Source organism: Heterocephalus glaber, unplaced genomic scaffold (assembly GCF_053883595.1).
Source record: "Heterocephalus glaber isolate CG9 unplaced genomic scaffold, H.glaber_assembly_v1.0 deba00001561, whole genome shotgun sequence".
NCBI lineage: Eukaryota > Metazoa > Chordata > Mammalia > Rodentia > Bathyergidae > Heterocephalus > Heterocephalus glaber.
In genome coordinates, this window is record NW_028258349.1 from 14,357,413 (window position 1) to 14,377,629 (window position 20,217).

Here is a 20,217-nt window from a genome sequence, read left to right on the forward strand (position 1 = left end):
GAGAAAGGAACAGAGAGGCCAGACTGCTAATGGTTAGTTGGTTTTTTGTTTTTAATTTATCTCCAATAAGCAACGTCTTCTGCCCACCCCATGTGGGAAGTGGGTCCCAAGGGAAAGGGGCCCAGCACCCATCTTGGGTGTTGGTGGCAGAGCCTTGAGAGCCCTTCAGGCTCAGAATGCTCCCCACACCCATGGGATGGATGTGTGTTGTACTTGGAGGGCTGACACCCCATCTGGGGTAGGTTAGATTTGGTCTACTTGGCCACAAGCCCCTGGGAGCAGTAGAGAGAGTAGGGGGCCCTCAGCCCCCTGTCCTGAGACAGTTAGGAGTTTTGGGGTGCCCCTGGGAGCAGTTAGAGATCAAGAGAGGTTGCTTCTTAGCCCTGGGGCGGTTAGAGAAGGGGCTGTTAGAGACAGGCTGCTCGGACCTTGGCTCCTAGGGGATGTTAGAGACTTGCTGGGATCCAGTGGGGAGCAGCTGGGGCCTCAGTTTCAGGAGGGGTGGTTAGAGCCTGAAGGGGTGGACTGAGCTCTTCCGATAAGGGCTCCAAGTTAGAGGGGGCTGGCGCTGCTGTTGGGGCTCCACTGTCCCAGAGCAGCTGGGTGTCCTGCAGGGGTGGTGGGCTGTCACTGGGGCTTCTCCCCATCTGTGGTCTTGGCCTCTGCCTTGCCAGGAGGTGGGGATGTCCTGGGGGAAGCTGCAGTGGTAGGGTTGGGAGTGCTGGACCCCGACTGGGCATCTATGTGGGCGTGCTCCTTCCGGACCAAGTCCTCGAGCTCCTTCTGCAGGGCCAAAGTGTGCAGTAGTCAGAGGTCACCATACACCTGTGGGGCAGGCGTGGGGCCCACGTACTGGGCTTAGGGTGGGCAGGGGTCGCCTAGCTCCTCACCTTCCATCCAAGGAGGTCGGCGAGGGCCAGGCAGCCCTGGTCACAGTCACCCAGCCAGGCCACGTCCCTGTGGTGTAGGTGGGAGAGTCAGAGTTCCAGCTCTTCCTCCCCTCCATCCCTCCGTCTCCGCCTTACACCTCCCTTCGGCAGCTCGGCTCAGGCCAGCCTCACCTGTAGGCCTTCTTGGAGTCAAAGTCCATGCCTCCTCCCAGGCCCATCATCATTCCCAGGAAGGGGTCAGTCTGCGGGGGAGAGGAGAGGAAGAGCACTGGCCTGGGTCTGCATCCCAGCTTTGTGACTCTGCTCAGGTCACTGCTGGGCCTCCCTGTGTCTCGGTTTCCTTGTCTGTACAATGTGGTGTATCTGTACACCCCAATAGGACAGTGGTGTCAGTGAGTTAAAACTTAACTGTATAAGCGGGCTCTCCATATCACTCGTTCTGCACCTGCAGATTCACACTGTGAGCTAAAAGAATTTCTTTTCTTTTTTTTTTTCTTTTGAGACAGGGTCTCACAATGTAGCCCAGGCTGGCCTCAAACTCACAGCTGTCCTACCTTAGCCTCCCGAGTGCTGAGATGACAAGTTTGCATCACCATATCAGGCCCAGCTAAAAGAGTTTTTTAAAAATGGTTTCTGCCAGGCATGGTGGTGCATGCCTGTAATCCCAGCACTCAGGAGACTGAGGTAGGAGGACAGCCACGAGTTTGAGGCCAGTCTGGCCTACATAGTGAGATACTATTTCAAATAAAAAACAAGCTGAGGATTTAGCTCAGTGGTTCTACTGCCTGCCTTGAAAGTGCAAGGTCCCGAGTTCGATCTCCGGTACCAAAAAAAAAAAAAATCAAAAACAAGACAAAACAAAAAATGGTGTCTGCCCTTAACATAAACACTTTTAATTTTTCCAGTACTGAGGATTCAACCCAGAGTCCTCACACTGAACTATATTCCCAGCCTTTTTTGATCGATTGATTGATTTTTGGTTTTTGAGACAGGGTATCACCATGTAGTTCAGGCTGGCCTTGAACTCGGGGTGATCCTCCTGCCTTAGCCTCTAGGGTGTTGGGATTATAGGCACAGTGCCATCATGCCCTGCAATTTTTTTTTTTCAGACAAGGTCTCACTAAATTACCCAGGCCAGACTCAAATCTACAATCTGAAGCCAGGCACAGTGGGGCATGCCTGTAATCTAAGCACTCAGGAGGGTGAGGCAGGAGGATTGCTGGGAGTTGGAGGCCACCCTGGGCTACATGGTGAGACCCTGTCTCAAGAAAAAACAAAACAGGGCTGGAGATTTAGCTCAGTGGTTCCAGCACCTGCCTTGCAAGCGCAAGGTCCCGAGTTCGATCCCTGGTACCAAAACAAAACAAAAAAACCCACTTATAATCAGGTGAGGTGGCACACACCTATGATTCCAGCACTCAGGAGGCTGAGGCAGGAGGATCGGTGGGAGTTGGACGCCAGCCTAGGCTGCATAGTGAGTTCAAGGCCTGGCTGAATTACATAGCAAAATTTAGAAAACAAACACTACAATCCTCCCGTCTCAGCCCCACCCCCCCATTTTTTTTTTCCATACCAAGGATTGAACCTAGAGCCTTTGGACTGAGCTATTCCCCTGGACTTTTGTTTTCATTTCTTATTTTTGAGACAGAGTCTCCCTAAATTGATTGGTTGCAGGGGCCGGGGATTTAGCTCAGTGGTTCCGCCACCTGCCTCGAAAGTGCAAGGACCCAAGTTCAATCCCCGGTACCAAAAAATATATATAATAAAATAAAAAATTGGTTGCCCAGCCTGGGCTCAAACTTTCGATCCTCTTGCCTCAGTCTCCCAGAGAGATGGGATTATAGGCGTGCACCTCTATACCCAACTGCACCTTCTTTTCTTATTCCCTAAACAGTACAGTACAAGTTATCTATGTAGCATTGACACTGTGTTAGCTATGACAGTAACATAGACAGGATTTAAAATATATGGGCGGATGTATGTAGGTTATACTTCACTGCATGTAAGGGACTTAAGCATGCTTGGATTTATGCATCTGAAAGGATCCTGGAGCCTGTTCCCTTCAGGTACCAAGGGATGACTGTCAAATGGAACACTGTGTGGCCCATGGAATGACTGTGTCTGCCCGGTTTCCCTGTCAGGAGACTTGCTCCCCGAGGGCCTTCTTCCCAGCAGGTTCAGCAGGGAGTGCTGCCTGGGTGGGAGGCCACCCAGGGACAGCCAGGAGAAAGAGGGCAGGGCCACTGCACTGTGGGAGGCCCTGCGTCCCGTTGTGCCTTGTCCCCTGCCCTGGTTTTGTGTTCCTAGGGGACACGACACCTAGCTTCAACAGATTTGAGTTGGGATCCTGTCACATGTTCAAAAGGGTCCTTCCTAACTGACCCAGAGGCCTGTAGAGTCAGGGTAGCCTAGAACCTGACCCTCCCCATTCTCAAATCACAGGGTCTGAGCTGAGGAGTCTAAAGGCCGCCATTCCCCAGCTGGGAGCTCTGCAGGACTTGTCCCCTTACTCGACATCCCAACCCCAAGGGAGCCAGTGGGAGGAAGGAGGGGAAGAGGTAGGGGCAGTGGCCAAGGTGACTTACCTGGCCAGTCTTCTCCTTGTTGATGAGCAGGCGAGGGGTGGACAGGGGTGCTCTGGGGGATGGCGAGCTTGGGAGTCATGATTTGTCCCAGTTCAGCTCCCTGGTCCCCAGCCACCCCCACAGCCCTGACCCCAACCTACTTGCCAATGAGAGAGGCGAAGGGCTGCACCTGCAGCGAGGTGCCCATGATGATGAGCAGGTCCACCTTCCGGAAGTCCTGTGGGGCAGCAGCCAGTGAGAGCCCCAAGCCTCTGCCCAGCCCCCCACAGTGGCCCAGAGCAACCTCCCCCAGGGCAGGCGAGGCAGCCAGTACTTACTGACTGCAAGCAGGAGAAGAACCGAGACGGGAGGTTCTCGCCGAAAAAGATGATGTCTGAGGTGGAGACGCGCAGACAGACGGGCCCAGAGCCAGAGGAGACAGTGACATGGAGACAGAGGGGCAGGACCCACTGTGCCCAGGATGGTCTGGGCACTGGTCGGGGAGCTAAGGGGGCTGGGTGGGAGTGTGGCCTGTGGGAGGGCACAGAGGGGAGAGGGGACCCCAGCCCAAATCCACCCACTGGTCCTGACCCCAAGGCTCACCAGGCTTCACCACGCTCTGACATTTCTCGCACTTGGGGGTCACCTCCGAGAAGAGCTTCTCTGGTGTGGGCAAGTGGGAAAGGGGGCATGAGGCTAGGGCTGGGGCTGCAGTCCCCTCCTGCTCTCCCTCCGCTGCCAACACCAACGCCTGGCCACTGGGAGAATCTCCTGGGTGTTGCCCTGCTCCCGCCCTCCCTTCTGTGGTGCTGGGGATTGAACCCAGGGCCTCTGCATGGAGCTACATCCCCAGCCCTTTCTATTTTTCCTCCGGAGACAGCCTTGCTGGGTTGCCCAGGCTGGCCTTAAACTTTTTTTTTTTGGTACTGGGGATTGAACTCAGGACCTTGTGCTTTCGAGGCAGGCGGCGGCACCACTGAGCTAAACTCCTGGCTTTTGTTTTTTAAACTTATGATCCTCCTAGTGCTCGCTTCAGCAGCACATATACTAAACTTATGATCCTCCTGCCTCAGCCTCCTCAGTAGTGGGGTTATAGGTGTGCACCACAGTGCCTGGCTAAGATCTCCCTTCTTAGAGAACTGTCCCTCCCCCCAGTACCACTGTTTACTGCTATTTTATTTTATGTAAAAAATAATTTTTTTTGGTACCAGGCATTGAACTCTGGACCTTGCGCTTGCCAGGCAGACATGGTGCCACTGAGCTAAATCCCCAGCCCTAGCTATTTTAAATAAAAAAGTGAACGTAGGAGCAGCTGCCTGCCCTGAGGCAGGTGCACCTGAGTTCCCCGAGCCCCCACCTGGGAGTGAAGCTCTTCCAGTGGGTCTTGGGGTATAGATCTAGCTCCCCCAAGTCAGAGAGGCCTGGTGATTGCCTAGGATGCTGGCAGCAGGGAAGGGAGGACACGCAGATAACCCCAGGATGGGGAAAGATCCTTAGGCCCAGCTGCTTCCCACCCTCATCCTGTGACAACTGCCTGCCTTATTGTTAAGGCAGGATAAGGGAGCTTGGAAGGGGACAGAACAGAACGCATGCGCCCAACTGTCCTCTCATTCTCTTCAGCCCACATCTATGGAGCATAGCATCCAAAGCTGCCATTTAGGAGACTTCTGCAAGGACAACAGGCTATTTTGTGGGTAGTGTGGGTAACAATGCTGAGGGATGTAATGGGTGGTGGCCATTGTATGTCACCCCAGCTGTGTGCAGTTGGGCTGTTCATGACTCCTCAGCCCAGTGGCGGTCAGCTGCCATTTTGTCAGAAAGGCCACCCTCCCCAGGCCCTACTACAGATTCCACCACTCTCCTGACTTCATGTGGACACCAGTGGCTTTGTTCAGTTGGTGTAAGGAGGGTCGGAGAGGGCTTTGGATGTGAGACAGGGCTTCTTACACAGCACAGTGCCGTCAGAGGCGGCTCTCAAGGCATGCAGACTGGTCGGTTGTTTCTCGAGGACACTCTGTCCTTACATGAACAGGGACAATGACTCCAGCAAGCCTTGTAGTCTGTACTCCTCGAGCCAGCCCCAGCCCGAGTCCCTAACCAGGGCTGTGATGAACTTCACACCCCTGATTGTGCTTGCATTGTTCAGTGTAGCAGCCAAAGCCACATGTCACTTGTATAATTTAAATGAATAAAAATTTAAGAAAATTAGGGCCACGGATTTAGCTCAGTGGTTCCATTGCCTGCCTCAAAAGTGGAAGGTCCCGAGTTCAATCCCCGGTACAAAAAAAAAAAAATTAGCCAGGTATGGTGCTGCACATGTAATCCCACCAATGAAAAACCACCACCTCACATCTCCGGTGCTGTTTCTATCTATTAAAAAGCCACAGAGCCATGTGTGGTGGGGGACACCTGTAATCTCAGCATTCAGGGAGGCTGCGGCAGGAGGATCACAAGTTTGAGTTCAGCCTGGGCAAATAAGTGACTTATTGAGACTCTGTTTCAGAAATTGAAAAAAAAAAAAGGTCTGGGGATGCAGCTTAGTGTGGAGGCCCTTGGTTCAATCCCTCGCACACCCCGCTCCCTCCCACCCCCCTGCCGAGTTAAAAACTCCTTCCGAGCTGGTAGCCACCACATGAGCACGAGGCCGTCTCCTGGGTGACCCCAGCCTCACCTTTCATCCAGCCCAGTGTGTACTCGTGCCGGCAGAGCTGGCTGGTGCAGTGTGATGTGTAGAAGGTGCCGTGGGCCTCCACCAGGTCCTCGGGCTCCAGGCCGGCCACACGCTCCAGGGTGTCAATGTTCTGGAGAGAAGTGGGGAAGAGGGGTCAGCGGCGAACACCCCCATCCTGGGCCACAGGGCAGGGAGCTGAGGTCAGGGGAGCAGGTGGGATTAGGACAGGGTGGGGAAGGGGAACGGTGGCAGGTACGTCCATGTCTGAAAACTGTTCTGTCACTCAGGGGGGCCACTGCAGGGTGAACGGTCAGGGGTACACAAAGGCTGGGCCCCAATTCAGTGGGTGTGAGGCCAGGCCCATTGCCACCACCAGCCCCTAGGGCATTTGTCTGTCAGTTTAGGCCACTTCTATTTTTCAGGAAAATTGTTTTGTTGGAGAGCCAGACACCTTACAGCCACTTGTCAGAAATCTGATGAAATAAATGGACAAATTTCCAGTGTCTCTCTTGTAAATGGAGCCCCCAGATGTGGCGTCCTTGTGTAGCACCCAAGCTATACAGCTCAGGCCAGGCATGAGTGTAAATAAACCAATCAGGAGAGCTTCTTTGCTTTTCTTTTTTTGTTGTTTTTTGAGACAGGGTCTTACTATGTAGTTCAGGGCGGCTTTGAACTCACAGTGATGCTCCTGCCTCAGCCTCCGAGTGTTGAGGTTATAGGCGTGCACCACCACATCCAGCTCTTACTTGGTTTTAATTACAATATTTTTCTACTTAGCAGTCAGGGTTCTTATTATGATGTTTCACAGATGACATACTAACCTGTATTTTTTTCCCCCAATACTAGGGATTGAACCCTTCAGTAGGGAACTACTTTTATTCATTTATTTTTGGTTTTTTGAGACAAGTAGTTCAAGCTGGGCTTGAATTCACTATGTAGTCCAGGCTGGCCTTGAACTCACGGTGATCCTCCTGCCTCAGCCTCCCGAGTGCTGGGATTACAGGTGTGTGCCACTATGCCCAGCCAGGAACTACTTTTGTACAACCTCCACTGGCCAGCTCCCCTTCCCAGAGGCCACTACTGTGACCTGTTTCTTGTCTCCACTTTGGAGTTATTTTATAACCAAGCAAGACAGAAGTACACAAATTCTCACAGTCATGTGTCACCTGATGATATTCTGGTCAACCGTGGGCCACATATGAGATGGTGATCCAAAAAGATTATATTGCCTGGCTGGGTGCAGAAGCACAAGCCTATAGTCCCATGTTCTATATGCTGGAGGCTGAGGCAGGAGGATCGCTTGGGCCCAGGAGTTCATGATCAGCTTGGGCAACATGGTGAGATCCTGTCTTCAAAATAAGGAGAGGGGCAGAGGTGCAGCTTAGTGGTAAAACATATGCTTTCCATGGGTGAGACCCTGGGTCAACCCCCAGGGCCAAAACAAAAAGATCATATTGCCTGGTGACATCGTAGGCATCCTGTAAAAGTGCACCCTACGTCAGAAGCACATAATCCCTTAGCAAAGCAGGCATCGTGGCGCATGCCTGGAATCCCTGCACTTTTTTTTTTTTTTGGTACTGGGGATCGAACTCGGGACCTTGCGCTTGCATGACAGGTGCCGGAACGACTGAGCTAAATCCCTGGCCCCCCTGCACTCTGAGAAACTGAAGCAGGAGGATCACAAGTTCAAGCCTGGGCAAATAGTGAGACCCTGTCTCAAAAATTAAAAAAAAAAATTACAACGGGCTGGGGCTACAGCTCAGTATGAAGGTCTTGGGTTCAATTCCTAATACCTACCACACATGCGCACGCGCGCACACACACACACACACACACACAGAGCATGTTCCCCTCAACAATGCTCTCATTTTTTCCTCCCCGCCACTGAAGTAGGTTTAGGCTGAGGAGAAAAGTAGGGGGCTGGGGTCTCCCCCTCAAGTGTGACCTTCGCACTGATCTGAAAATGAAGGCAAAGTGCTTACAAAAGAATCATATTCAGGGGTGGGGATGTAGCTCAGTGGTGCTGCTCCTGCCTGGCAAGCGCAAGGTCCTAAGTTCAATACCTGGTACCAAATAAAAAACAAACAAAAAAAACCCAAACCAAACAAAAAAAAGAACAGACTTAGGCCGGGGTACAGCTCAGTGGCAGAGTGCGTGCTTGCCTGGCACATACAAGATCCTGGGTTCTATCCCCAGCACCAAAAGAAAAAAAAAAAGCAAAAGAAAAAAGGCATGAGACTGTTTTGAAAAAGTGTGAGGCTGCTATGCGGGTATGGATTTGCGAGGGTCTTCTGCAAGAGAGGCTATGAAGAAAAAGCCAAGTACGAAACCTCATGAATAGCACGAATACCTCAGATATACATTGTTTTGCAGAGCTAGGGAGGGGACCCAGGGCCCCGAGCTGCCCACCCCGACCCCAGCCTGTGTATAACTGGACAGGACCAGAAGCCGCTCTGCCGTGAGATCAGCGTGAGATCAGCGAGCTTGACTGAACTCCAGAGCTGCCCTAATGTGTGAATGGGTCCTGTGTCGTGAGCTAAACATAGCATCACACCGAGCTTCAGAAGTGCTGATTCGTCACCATTCAGGAGCAGAGCCATGTGCAGGGGAGTGGTGAGATGGGGTGGGGGTTTGAGACCAGCCTGGCAATGCATTTACTCAAAATGAGTGAATATAGAACATTTTTAAAGAAAATTTAAACTGCAGGTAAGGAGAAGATTGACCAAATGTACTCATTTTGGCTTTCTGGTGAAAACAGCACATGGTCTTGTGCACTCTGGTTAAGGGCCGAACTTTTTGGTTTTGTTATGGCTCTTTTTGAGACAGAACCTCTGTATGTAGGCCAGGCTGGCTCCAAACTCAGGATCTTCCTGCCTCAGCCTCCCAAGTGCTGCGATTACAGGCTGTGCTACCACACTTGGCTTCAAGGGCCAGGGTGTTCTGCCTTTGAGAGAGCTGTCAGTAGCCTCCAGGTGCCTGTGTGCGAGCCCTCAGTTTCCCCTCCTGGCTGGTGAGTAAACACCACCCACTGCTACTGCAGTGGGCATCTCTGAGCTCCAGCCCGGGGCCTGTTCCTGCTGTCTCCCCCATCCATGTGGGCATCTGTCTCAGCATCTCAGTCCCTCACCTGCCGGGCACCTGCACATCCATGTTCTCGGGAAGGGAGAGCAGATGCTCAGCTGCCCCCTTCTGTCCCGCCACAGTGATCCAGGAGTCACCCACTTCACCTCAGTCGCTCTGGCCTCCTCCTCCCCTCAGCATCGCAGCGGCCTGCTGCCTGTCTCTGTGTGGCCCTCCCCTCCTTCTCAGCGTCTCCCCACCGGAAGCCAGAAGGAGCTGTGTTCTTGAATCAGGTCGCACCCTGCCCCCAAGCAGAGCACACTGGCTCCGGGAAAGGACGAAGCCTCCCTGCCCCACGCACAGTTGGGTAGCATCCACCCTCATCCGCTCCCTGTGTCTCCTCTCCTCTCCTCTAGCTCTCCTCATTGCTCACAGATCCAGTCTCTTGGGATTCTTTGTCTTTCATTTGTGTTTGGTTTTGTTTTTTTTTTTTGTTTTTTTTTTTGGTACCAGGGATCAAACTAGGGTCCTTGCGCTTGCACAGCAGGCGTCGAAACCACTGAGCTAAATCCCTGGCCCTGGTTTTGGTTTTTTGAGACAGGATCTAGCTATGTAGCTCATGCAGACCTTGAACTCACTATGCAGCCCAAGCTGGCCCAGAACTTGAGGTAATCCTCCTGCTTCAGCCTCTCCAGTGCTGGGATTACAGATGTGGACCACCACACCTGGCTTCTTGGGATTCTTTTTTTTTTTTTGGTACTGGGGATCAAACTTGGGACCTTGCGCTTGTGAGGCAGGCGGCGGAACTGCTGAGCTAAATCCCCTGCTTCTTGGGATTCTCTGAATGAGCAATACACAATGTCACCTCAGGACCTTTGCACTGGCTCTTCCTTTCATCCAGAACACATCTTTCCCCCCATAGCTCCAGGGGTCCTTCCCTTGCTTCTAAAGTCTTTGCTTAAAAGTCTCCTTCTCAATGAGGCCTCCATGGCCACCTGACACACACAGCCTTGATTCCTCTCTGTGGAACTGTGCTCCAGACACCTGTCACCATGTGACATACTAGGTCTATGGCTTCTCCATCTTGTCCTTGTCACCTCCCACCTGAGTGTCAGCTCTAAGAAGGCAGGGATATCTGCTCTATTCGCTGCTGGCAGGGCCTGGCACTGGGTTGGACCCAAGAGTGAACATTTGCTGTCACCGAAGCTGACAAGGGAAGACCACAGCATCACACATGGAAGGCACTCAGCTCAGCGGGAGCCACACAATCACTGCTGAGCCCTGGCTCGTGAGTAAAGCTCCATGTCTGGGTCAGGTGTGCCTTGAGCATGGGGGCCTCTTAGAAGGAGGAGACCATCTCCTCCCCACAGCTACCACCAACCACCCCATTTGAGAAAGCTGGACCTAGAAAGGACCCATCCGCCCTCTGCTGGCTGCTTCTGAAGCTGCAGGCACCCAATGGGCCTGAAGGGATGTGCACCCCCTCCACCTTCAAGCCCTTCCTCCTGCTGCGCCAGGTGGGCTGGGGGAGGGACTGCTGGCACAGGTGCACACAGCTGGTACGTCCTGTCACCTCAGCTTGTACCCATGACACAAGGACAGAGGCGCCAATGTTCTCCCGTTGGGGTGTGAGACTCCGGGGACTCAGGGACCAGTCCAGAGGCCATCAGTGTGAGCCACCCTTGCCCACTACCCTGGCACACGCAAGCCATGGCCCATGGCACATCCACTGCCAGGTTCCTCTGTGCAATTATGACAAGGTGCCCCTTCCTTCAGACACAACGGGCCCCTGCTGGAAAACTGTCATGGTGTACCGGTGTACTGGCTCAAGTCACTTTGCTGTTATCAGAACAACAGGAAATCTGGACTGCATGGTGCCAACGGTGTCCCCTCAGACATGGGGTCCTTTTGCAGAACAAGTGAGATGGCCAGAGAGGAATTCGTTGCCACCTCTCTGAAACCTGAGAGGTTGAAGCCATTCTAGCTGATTTTATAAAGGGGAAACTGAGGCTGAGAGGAAGTGAGTCAGCACAGGTCACAGCAGGGAAGCAGTAGGCAGAGCCCTCGCCCCAAGGCCTCCTGGGTAGCCGAGCTCATAGGCACAAAGCTCTGTCCAGGTCCCGTGCCCCGCAGTGCTCACAGTGCCTGGCTGCAGTGCTGCCTACCTGTGTGTAGCAGCGCAGGAGCAGCCCCTTCTCCTTCAGCAGGCGGATGAAGTAGTGACAGATGGTCGGCTGAAGGGGAGTAACGACAATGCCGATGTCACAGAGAACGTTTATGCACCTTCACCATGGCCCAGGGACTGTCCTAGGCGCTGTGTCTATTTTTCTTCATAGAATCATCACAAGGGCCTCATGAGGGAGACCAGCATCCCCTCTCTACCCCATCCCTCAGACGAGGAGACCAAGGCCTGGGGAGGGTGGCTTGCCAAGGTCACCTGATCAGGAAGTCGTAGGGCTGGCATTTGCAACCAGGCTGCCTGGCTCTGATGTATGAACTCATTTACACCTTACAGCAACCCTTTTTAGATACCACCATTAGCTCCATTTCACAGATGGGAAAACTGAGGCTTGTGGTCTAAGGATGAAATGCAGGAGCTGAACCCCGGCCTGAGTCCAGAGCCCACGTCCATGATGCCTCTCTAGTAACAGTCAGCGGGTCCTACAGGGGGCCTTCCTATGCCTGCTATCCCCGCCTGCCCTGCTGAATAGTATCTCACCTTGAACTGCCCAGGATACAGTTCCTTGGCAAGGGCAAAGAAGGGTTCCGGATGTTTCTGTGGGAGAGAGTGTCAGAGGGCCCGATGCCCCAGATGACTCGAGGGTTGGAGCAGGTGCCCCCCGCCCCCGGCCACTTGTTACAGATGTGTACCTTGAAATAGCCAATCTCAAAGATGGCCTCGGGGTAGGGAAGATGGTACTTCTCCAGGTTGGCATAGAGGCCAGTGGTTGGAGAGCGGAAATCGGGGATGCCCGCAGCTGGGGGAAGAGGGGCGGGGACAGCTGACTGGGGATGCTGGCCCCATCACACGGCACCCGGGCTCCTCCCAGGCTGGATGAAGACAGGGCCCCTCCTAGCCTGTGCGGGCAACTGGGGAAGGGGAACTTACATGTGGAGATTCCAGCTCCCACCAAGCAGATGACCCTCTGACCTGGGGGATGGGAAGGCAACATCATCTGACAGTTTGCTCAGCCGACAACATCAGCCATCCTGGCTGTGACGCTGCTTCCTCCATATTGGGTGTGGGGCCAGCATCTCGGATGGCTGATGGTTCTCCCAGCGTCTTCAGGGGGATCGTGTTATTGGCCCCAGTTACAGATGAGGACACCAAGGCCCAGAGCAGGGAATACAGGGACTGGCAGAATGCACTGTTTGATTTTTTTTGTTTGTTTTGAGACAAGGTCTCCCTATACAGTTTAGCTGGCCTTGAACTCATGGGGATCCTCGTACCTCAGCCTTCCAAGTGCTAGGATTACAGGCATGCATCACCAGGCTGGCTGAGAATGCACTGTTTGAAATGACAACAGTTTAAGAAAACTCAAGAAGATGGGCATGGTGTGCACACCTATGATCCCAGCTCTCAGGAGGCTGAAGCAGGAGTGTATGAGTTCAAGGCCAGCCTGGGCTACATAGTAAGACCTATCTCAAAACACCAAAAAAACAAAAAATAAAATAAAATAAAAGTAAAAAAAAAAAAAGAAAACTCAAGAAGAGACCACAGGACCAGAAGTTTCTCCTTGTAAGTAGACTAGACAAAGACACATTCTCCAGGAAAAGGTGCAGGTTAGTATAAAAATCTCTGAGGGTGGGGTGTGGCTCAGTGACAGAGTACCTGGGTTGCACCTCTAGTACCACCCAAAACAAGAAAAGTAACAATCCATCTTCTGGACCCCCCTCTATTATTAGAAGGTAACCTTCTGTTTCTGTATACATTTTCTTATCATATTTCTTTCCTCCACAAGCAAATGCACATCAGCCTCCAGAAGCCTCAGGCAAAGACCGAAGATTTGCCACCCTCAACCCACTGCCAGGCAAGAAGAGTGGAGACTGGATCCAAATCCAGTTCTCCTCTTCACCAGCAAGGATGGGGGCTTACACTGTTTCTTTTTTTCTTGTTACCAGGGATCGAACTCGGGTCCTTGTGCTTGCGCAGCAGGCACTGAAACCACTGAGTTAAATCCCTGACTACACTGTTTCTTTCACTACTCAGGGCTTTGGCTTCCTCCTCTGTAAAATAGGTGTAATTATACTTCTGGCTTTGTAGCTCCTGAGAGAATGAATGGATTCATGTATAGTGAAGATGCCACTGTATAGATCAGTGCCTGGCACGCAGCAAACAGTACATACAAGTGTATGCGTGACTTACACCCTTTGAGTCGATTGTACTAAACTTCCCGAGACCCACCACTTGTACACATAGTAAGTATTTTGTTCTGCAGTTTGTTCCAGTTTTCAGAAGAGAAGACAGGGAAGACTGGTCAAATAGGTTCACAAGCACACAGCCCAGCACAAATAGCCCTGCGCTGCCTCAGCTAATGCCTGGCAGGCCCCCTGACACACAGAGCCCTGGCATCTGCCTGTCAGCTGATGACAGACACAAGTGTGACACCCCATGAATTGGGCACCCCAGGGGTATCCTGTGCATGGAAGGACGGCGAGGACCAACAAAGGTCAAAGCCCACCACAGCCTGGACTGCGGCTTCATCTCTGGCTGGTCCAGTGCAGGCGGAGACGAGGGGAAGCACGTGTTCTGTTTTCAGGGCACCTGAGGACAAATCTCATTCTGCCACTTGTTAGCCTCTTGACCTGCCCCGAGTCACAACCATTCTGTCCCTCAGTTTCCTTCTCTGCCCAGATCATGCTGTGATGACCTCACAGTTATAATGGGAAGATCAAATCAGGGGACATCTGTAAAGTGCCTATCCCAGAGCCTGGCAAACAGTGACGACTCAAATGTTTTTTTGGTACGGGGTATTGAACTCGAGACCCTGCGCTTTTGAGGCAGGCGGTGGCACCACAGAGCTAAATCTCCAGGTCGCAAATTTTTTTTTCTTTTGCAGTACTGGGGATTGAATGCAGAGCCTTCACGCCGAGCTATATCTCTATTCCTTTAATGTTTTTATATTCAGACAGCATCTTGCTAAGTTGCCCAGGCTGAACTCGAACTTGCAATCCTCCTGCCTCAGCCTGCCAGAGTGCTGGGATTACAGGTGTGCACCACCATGCCCAGCTTCAGTAAATTATTACTTATTAATATTCCTTCATGGACACACTCATGGGCTGACTACTCCAAGACCCAGACACAGGAGGATAGAAGGAACAAATACTTTGTAGCTACTACCTGCATTCTCTTCTGGGCCATCCAGGCCAGGGGACGGCTGTGGGCAGATGCCCAGCCGGCCCCAGAGGAGGAGGCTCAGGGCAGCAGGCCTGGCCACCCAAGGAGGGAGACAGCAGCAGCTGGAGGACAGGGAAACCGGAGAAGACGCCCTCAACAAAGGGCTGTTCAGGACTCTCACAAGGCCCATTGTGCCTGGTAAGGACTGCTGAGGCCTAGTTTCTCAGACTTTGTGACACAACTCACAGCAAGAAATATCCATTTTGGGCTGGGGATTTAGCTCAGTGGTTCCGCCACCTGCCTCGCAAGTACAGGGTCCCAAGTTCGCTTCCCGGTACCAAAAAAAAAAAAAAAGAAATATGCATTTCATGGTGACCCAGCCAGCAGGCACTACACACCACACCTGAAACTGCCTCCTGTAGCAATAACCACAGCACAGCTCTTGTGAGGTCCAGGCCCTGCTCTAAACATTTACATTCCTCTTAGTGTGTTTAGCGTCCCCAGTAATCCCATGAGGCACTATTATTGTCCTCATTCTAGGAAAAAGGCCTGGCCTATCACAGCACAGTAATTCATTCAGCAACAGATGTGACCCAGGTCTGGCCAATCAGACAGGGAAACTGGTTCAGCCTGGGCCAATGGGAGCCAATCTCTACCATTCTGCCTGGACCATTAGCAAAAAGGTGTGTTCTTTGAAGAGTAGTTGCTAGGCTGGTAGAACTTGTATTTGGAGCTGCCAGGAAGTCACTGTACCCTAATACAGAGAAGTAGTGATTTTGGAGAACACTGAAGCCCCTGGATCCAGCCATGCCCACAGCTCTATTTTAAGGTCCACACATTCCTTTCTGGGCAAAGAGTTGGGTTTCTTGCTACTTGTAAACAACAGGTGTGAAGTCACAGGGGCCAGGAGCGGGGACAGTGGCAGGGTGGGGGTGACTTACAGCGCTCGCTCTGCATGTAGCGGACCACCCCTTCCAGAGTTAGCTCATCCAGCAGACGCTCCTTCTGGGAGCCCAGGCCCAGGGTCTGAGAGAAGAGACTCCTCAGGAAGTCCACTGATGAAAAGAAGAGAGGCAGCGGCTGGTGAGCATTCAGCAAGGATGTATGGTGTCCCCTAGGCCCCCGCCCCAGCCCTGGGCATCCCCTCTCCTCACCACAGAAGGCATGATGCTTGGCTCAGCCCTGCTTGGTACTGGCACCAAGTCTTTCATTACATCCTGTTCTTTTGCTTTTTTTTTTTTGGTACCAGGGATTGAACTCGGGACCTTGTGCTTTCGGGGCAGGTGGCCGAATGACTGAGCTAAATCTCTGGCCCGTTTTTTTTTTTCCGGTACCGGGGATCGAACTTGGGTCCTTGCGCTTGCGCAGCAGGCGGCAAAACCACTGAGCTAAATCCCCAGCCATCGGCCCCCTGTTTTTAAGACAGGGTCTTGCTCTCCGATCTAGAGTGGCCTGGGAACTTGCTGTGTAGCCCAGGCTGGTCTCAGACTTGTGATCCTCCTGTCTCAGCCACCCAAGTTGTGAGACTACAGGCATGGGCTGCCACATCCAACAAAGTTATATACTTCGAATGTCATTCCTTGTTCTAAAATCACCTCCCAGAGTCCTGCCCCTCAAGGAAGACACTCACTCTCTGCCTCTCCACCGGATGCGCCTTCCTCAGCGTCCAAGTCTGTGTCCTGGAAGGGGTGGGGTGGGGTGCCATGCCCGAGAGGTGGGGTTAGGGAGGAAGGGGAGTTAGGGGTGCCAGATTTGGGAGGGAAGGCTCTGGCTGGGATGTGGCCCTGGGGAAGTGAGGGGTGGTGCGGGCCGGTGCTAGGGTCAGTGTGCGGGCTCTGGGACAGGTTGCCTGGGGAAGACCTGGGCCTGCTGCTCCTGAGGAGCGCTACCTCTCAAGCACCTTCACTGTGTGGGCTCTGGTGCTCCTCATCTTGAGAATGGAGCGCAGAGGGCTGCAGTGAGGAGGAGCAGAGTTAACACACAGGAGGCGCCACACAGCACCAGCGCTCAGGGAGCCCTGAGCTTTGCTCTTGTCATATGCCGGCGTCCCTGTCCCCTGGAGTGTGGGCCCACTGTCTCTCCCCAGCAGCCTCACAGGCCTGCTGTATGAGGGCAGCCCATGGATTACACCTGCCTGGTGCTCACCTTGTGGGCCCTCCCAACTGCAGTGCTCTAGGACTCTGTCCTGCGCCCTTCCTGCTTCCCCTTGCCACTTTCCCTGGCTACCTGCCACACTTGTGCCCATGGCCTTGCATAGTCACTGACGATAGATACCACCTTGCCATCCCCAGACCCAGGGATCCTGAGGCTTCCTGGACACCTCGCCCATGTGACCCTCAGGTCTCTCACTTCCACCTTGTTCCAGACTGGCCTCACATCTCTCCCTAACCTGCTCCTCAGCCCGGGCTCCTCTCAGTGTGGCCTCCCTGTCCCCCAGTCTGCCTCCTGCCTCAGGCACAGCCTCAGCTCGCCAGGGCATCCTGTCCACTCGGCCTCCGCATGATGGCCGGTGCACATGCTTCCACTTCAGAGCACTTCTTTGGCTCCTCCAGTCTCCTCCTTTGATCACAAACATCTCCGCAGTCTATCATCACACTGTTGGCAATACAAGGGAAGGGCAGGGACTGCCCGTGCTCACCACAGGACACTCGGCTCTGGGGCCAGGGCTTCTAGGCATCTACCGCCGAACACTTCTGAGGTGGGCCGGCCTGCAATGATGCTGCCAAACACGCAGCCTACAGCTCAGTCTCCTGTACGCAGGCCCACCCCAGACACTCACTACTCTGGTTCTGAGACTTTCTGAACGAGAACTTCCCTTGCAAACATTAAATTTTTAAAAAATCCGTTTTAAAGATTACACAAGCTTTGCAAACACTCTGGCCATAGACAAGTAACACGGGCACTTGCCTTGGAATTGCCCCGACCCACCACGCTGAGACGACCATTATTAACAGTGTAATAGTAGCTACTCCAGATTTGTTCTTTGAGTATAAAAACTCATTTTTTTTCTAGAAATAAGTCATCTCATTGCATTTTTCACTGAACAATATAGCATAGACCCACCTTGTTCATTTAAGCAGCTACACAGTATTGCATTGTGCGGGTTCACTTAACCCGTCTCTCAAACAGCCGGTTGGGCTGTTTCCAGTTCTGCCTATTATGGACAATGCTGGAGTTTACAGCCTCACAACTCTTTGGTACTGAAGATCCATTCTGACCATGAGACCTTTTCTCAGGCCATGGTTGTGCTCTGGGCCCCAGGCCAGTGAGACACTGAGGACTGACAGGAGGCTGTCACGCACTCGACATGGCTCTGCTGTCCCTTTGTGGGGTAATCACAGCTGTTTTGCGTTTTTGTTTTTTTCCCCAATACTGGGGATTGAACTGAGGGCCTTTACACTAAGCTACATCCCCAGCGCTTATATTTTTTATTTTGAGACAAGGTCTTACTAGGTGCTAAGGTGCCCAGGCTGAGCTCAAACTTTCAATCCTCCTGTCCCAGCCTACAGAGGGCTGGGGGTACAGGCACGTGCACCACACCTAGCCTAATCACAGCTTCTGACCTACATGTGAAGAGTGTTGTGGCTACAGGTTGGCTGGCATTCTGTCAGGGTGGAGACAGTGAGGCACTGTTGGGGAGTGTGGGGTGGTGTTGTCAGATGCCTTCAAATGTCTTCTCCCTGCAGCATCTGGAGGGCAATGTACCCAGTGCCCGGGGTCTCAAATCTTTCCTGTTCCTCTCTACCAAAGGACAAGTTACCTAAGAGCTCTGCCTCCAACTCCTTGTCTGTAAAACAGCTGTGGTGGGCCTTACTCCTCACAGGCATGCTGGGAAGATTAAAGGAGATAGTACCCAAGAAGCACCAAACAGAATTCCTGGCTGGAGTAAGTAGGCAATAAAGACTACCCACCAGTCTAATTAGACACCCAACCACCAAAGCAGCACATCACACTCTTTCCTGCCCCAGTTCTCTGCACAAGCTGTACCCTCTACATGGAGCACCATTTCCCATTGCTGTCTAAGAAAATTTCAAGTTACTCTTCATTTACTATGTTGTGACTATAGCTCAGGCTGGTTCCTAGATCAGCCCGTGGGGTCCTCTAGGAAGGGCCCAGCGGGAGTCCTCTGTGACCCAGAAAGTTTGCTCTGGCTCCTACAGTGCCCTAAGTTACTTTCACAATCACCCTGTAGGGTCATTTTCTGGTCACTTGTCCAGTAGATCTGTGAGTTCAGGAACCAAATTTGATACCTGACTCTTCCAGGGCCAGCACAAATGAGGGTGAGAAGGGAATGGGGTTGGGGTGCCCAGAGCAAGGAAAGAGGGAAGTTTGGAAGGGCAGGTCTGGACACTTTTTGCTGACAGTCTCCAGGAAGCTGTGCCAGGTGGGGGTAGGGGCTGGGGCAATGGGCTGAGGGTTTGGGTAACAATCTCCCCTCTGCCACCTCCCACCAGTGTGGGATGGGCGGGGGAGCAAGATCTCTCTCCTTCCCTCCACCCCTTCCCCATCTCACCTGAGCCTCCTGCACCTTCCCTGCCTGGGTCTCCAGAGGGTCAGAGGCTGGGGAGGAGGGGGAGCAGATGTGGTTACAGTGGGGGGAATGGTTAAGAGGGGAACAAAGGGGTTCAAAGTGGTAGCTGGGGGGAGAAGACCCACCAACCTAGTTACACTGGGGTTGGTGGTGGTAAAAATAAAACAGGGAGGGAGGGGTAGAGCAAAGCAGGTCTTGGAGTGGAGGGGGTTAGTTGTAGAGGTGGTTATGGATGTGCACAGAAGCTGAGATCGAGAAGGTTAGGAGGAGAAGGAGATATCTGGGAGACACAGTGGAAGGAAGACTTCGGAGGAATTAGGAAGGTAGTGAGTTGAGTGTCAGAGGGTTAGGTTTACAAAGTAGAGAAGATACCTCAGCTGGGAGGCAGGCTTGGGAGAGAAGTGCAGTGGAGGTGATAGGTTTAGGAGAGGCACAGGAACTACAAGGAAGAGATAGGAGGGGATACCAGGGATTCCCTAACACCCTACAGTTGCCCTTAACACCAGCAACCGGGACCGCGGCAACTCGGATCCTTAGTAACTAGGGTCTTTAGCGAAAATGCGAGAAACACACGATCATTAGCAACTTGGCAAGCGGACATGCCAAACGGACCCTTAAAACTCGCAACCCAGAAACTCGCCAACTTAGCAATATGAACCATTTAGCAACGGCCCCCCAATTCCACTCCCTTCATGCGGCCTCTATTTCCCGCCCACCTCGCCTGCCCTCGGGCCCCGGGGCCTGTAGCCCTCAGCCAGGCCCCGGCGCGGCCCGACCCTCCCACCGGGGTCCCCGACTCACGGTCCGGTTCGGCCATGGGCGCGGGGCGGGGGCCTTGGGGCTGTCACCGACTGCTCTGTCCCGTGACGGCACCGGAAACTGAAGGGGCAGGAATAGGGCAGAGAACTACAACTCCCAGCAACCAGTGGGGCCACATTAAAAACTTTCACGTGTTGCCAGCGCGCGCCTTCCTTAAGGCAGAAACGCGAGGGCCAGACTACAAGTACCAAAGGGCCTGGCGTCGGCAGCCATGTTGCTAAAGGGCGTCCGGAAAATGCGGGGACGACTATAGAGCAGTAACCTAACTGAATATTCTGATTGGTCATAACATGGTACGCAGGCGAGTCGTGAGCAATTTGCTCCATTTTGATTGGGTGAACTAG

At 53.0% G+C, this 20,217-nt stretch overlaps 1 protein-coding gene across 13 annotated transcripts; it reads right to left on the reverse strand.

The window, feature by feature from the left end:
- Positions 1–33: 33 nt before the first annotated feature.
- Positions 34–20,214, reverse strand: Sirt2 (sirtuin 2). Of its 13 annotated transcripts, none has more exons than XM_013077517.3 (18): positions 19,856–19,949; positions 19,427–19,493; positions 19,037–19,083; positions 16,424–16,475; positions 16,154–16,202; positions 15,465–15,578; positions 12,295–12,336; positions 12,057–12,163; positions 11,905–11,961; positions 11,351–11,419; positions 6,126–6,255; positions 4,058–4,117; positions 3,793–3,848; positions 3,616–3,692; positions 3,476–3,527; positions 1,062–1,132; positions 891–957; positions 34–783 (listed from the first exon to the last, which is right to left on the reverse strand). In XM_013077517.3, the coding sequence occupies exons 4-18, from the start codon at positions 16,451–16,453 to the stop codon at positions 628–630; spliced, it is 1,137 nt and encodes a 378-aa protein (XP_012932971.3). In that variant the 5' UTR covers positions 16,454–16,475; positions 19,037–19,083; positions 19,427–19,493; positions 19,856–19,949; the 3' UTR covers positions 34–627. The 13 variants fall into 13 exon arrangements, 12 of the variants coding, with proteins under 12 accessions (XP_012932971.3, XP_087047269.1, XP_087047261.1 ...); XM_087191143.1 differs by having other exon boundaries at positions 16,413–16,475; positions 19,856–19,907; XR_002387483.2 differs by lacking the exon at positions 3,476–3,527 and having other exon boundaries at positions 19,856–20,214.
- Positions 20,215–20,217: the final 3 nt, after the last annotated feature.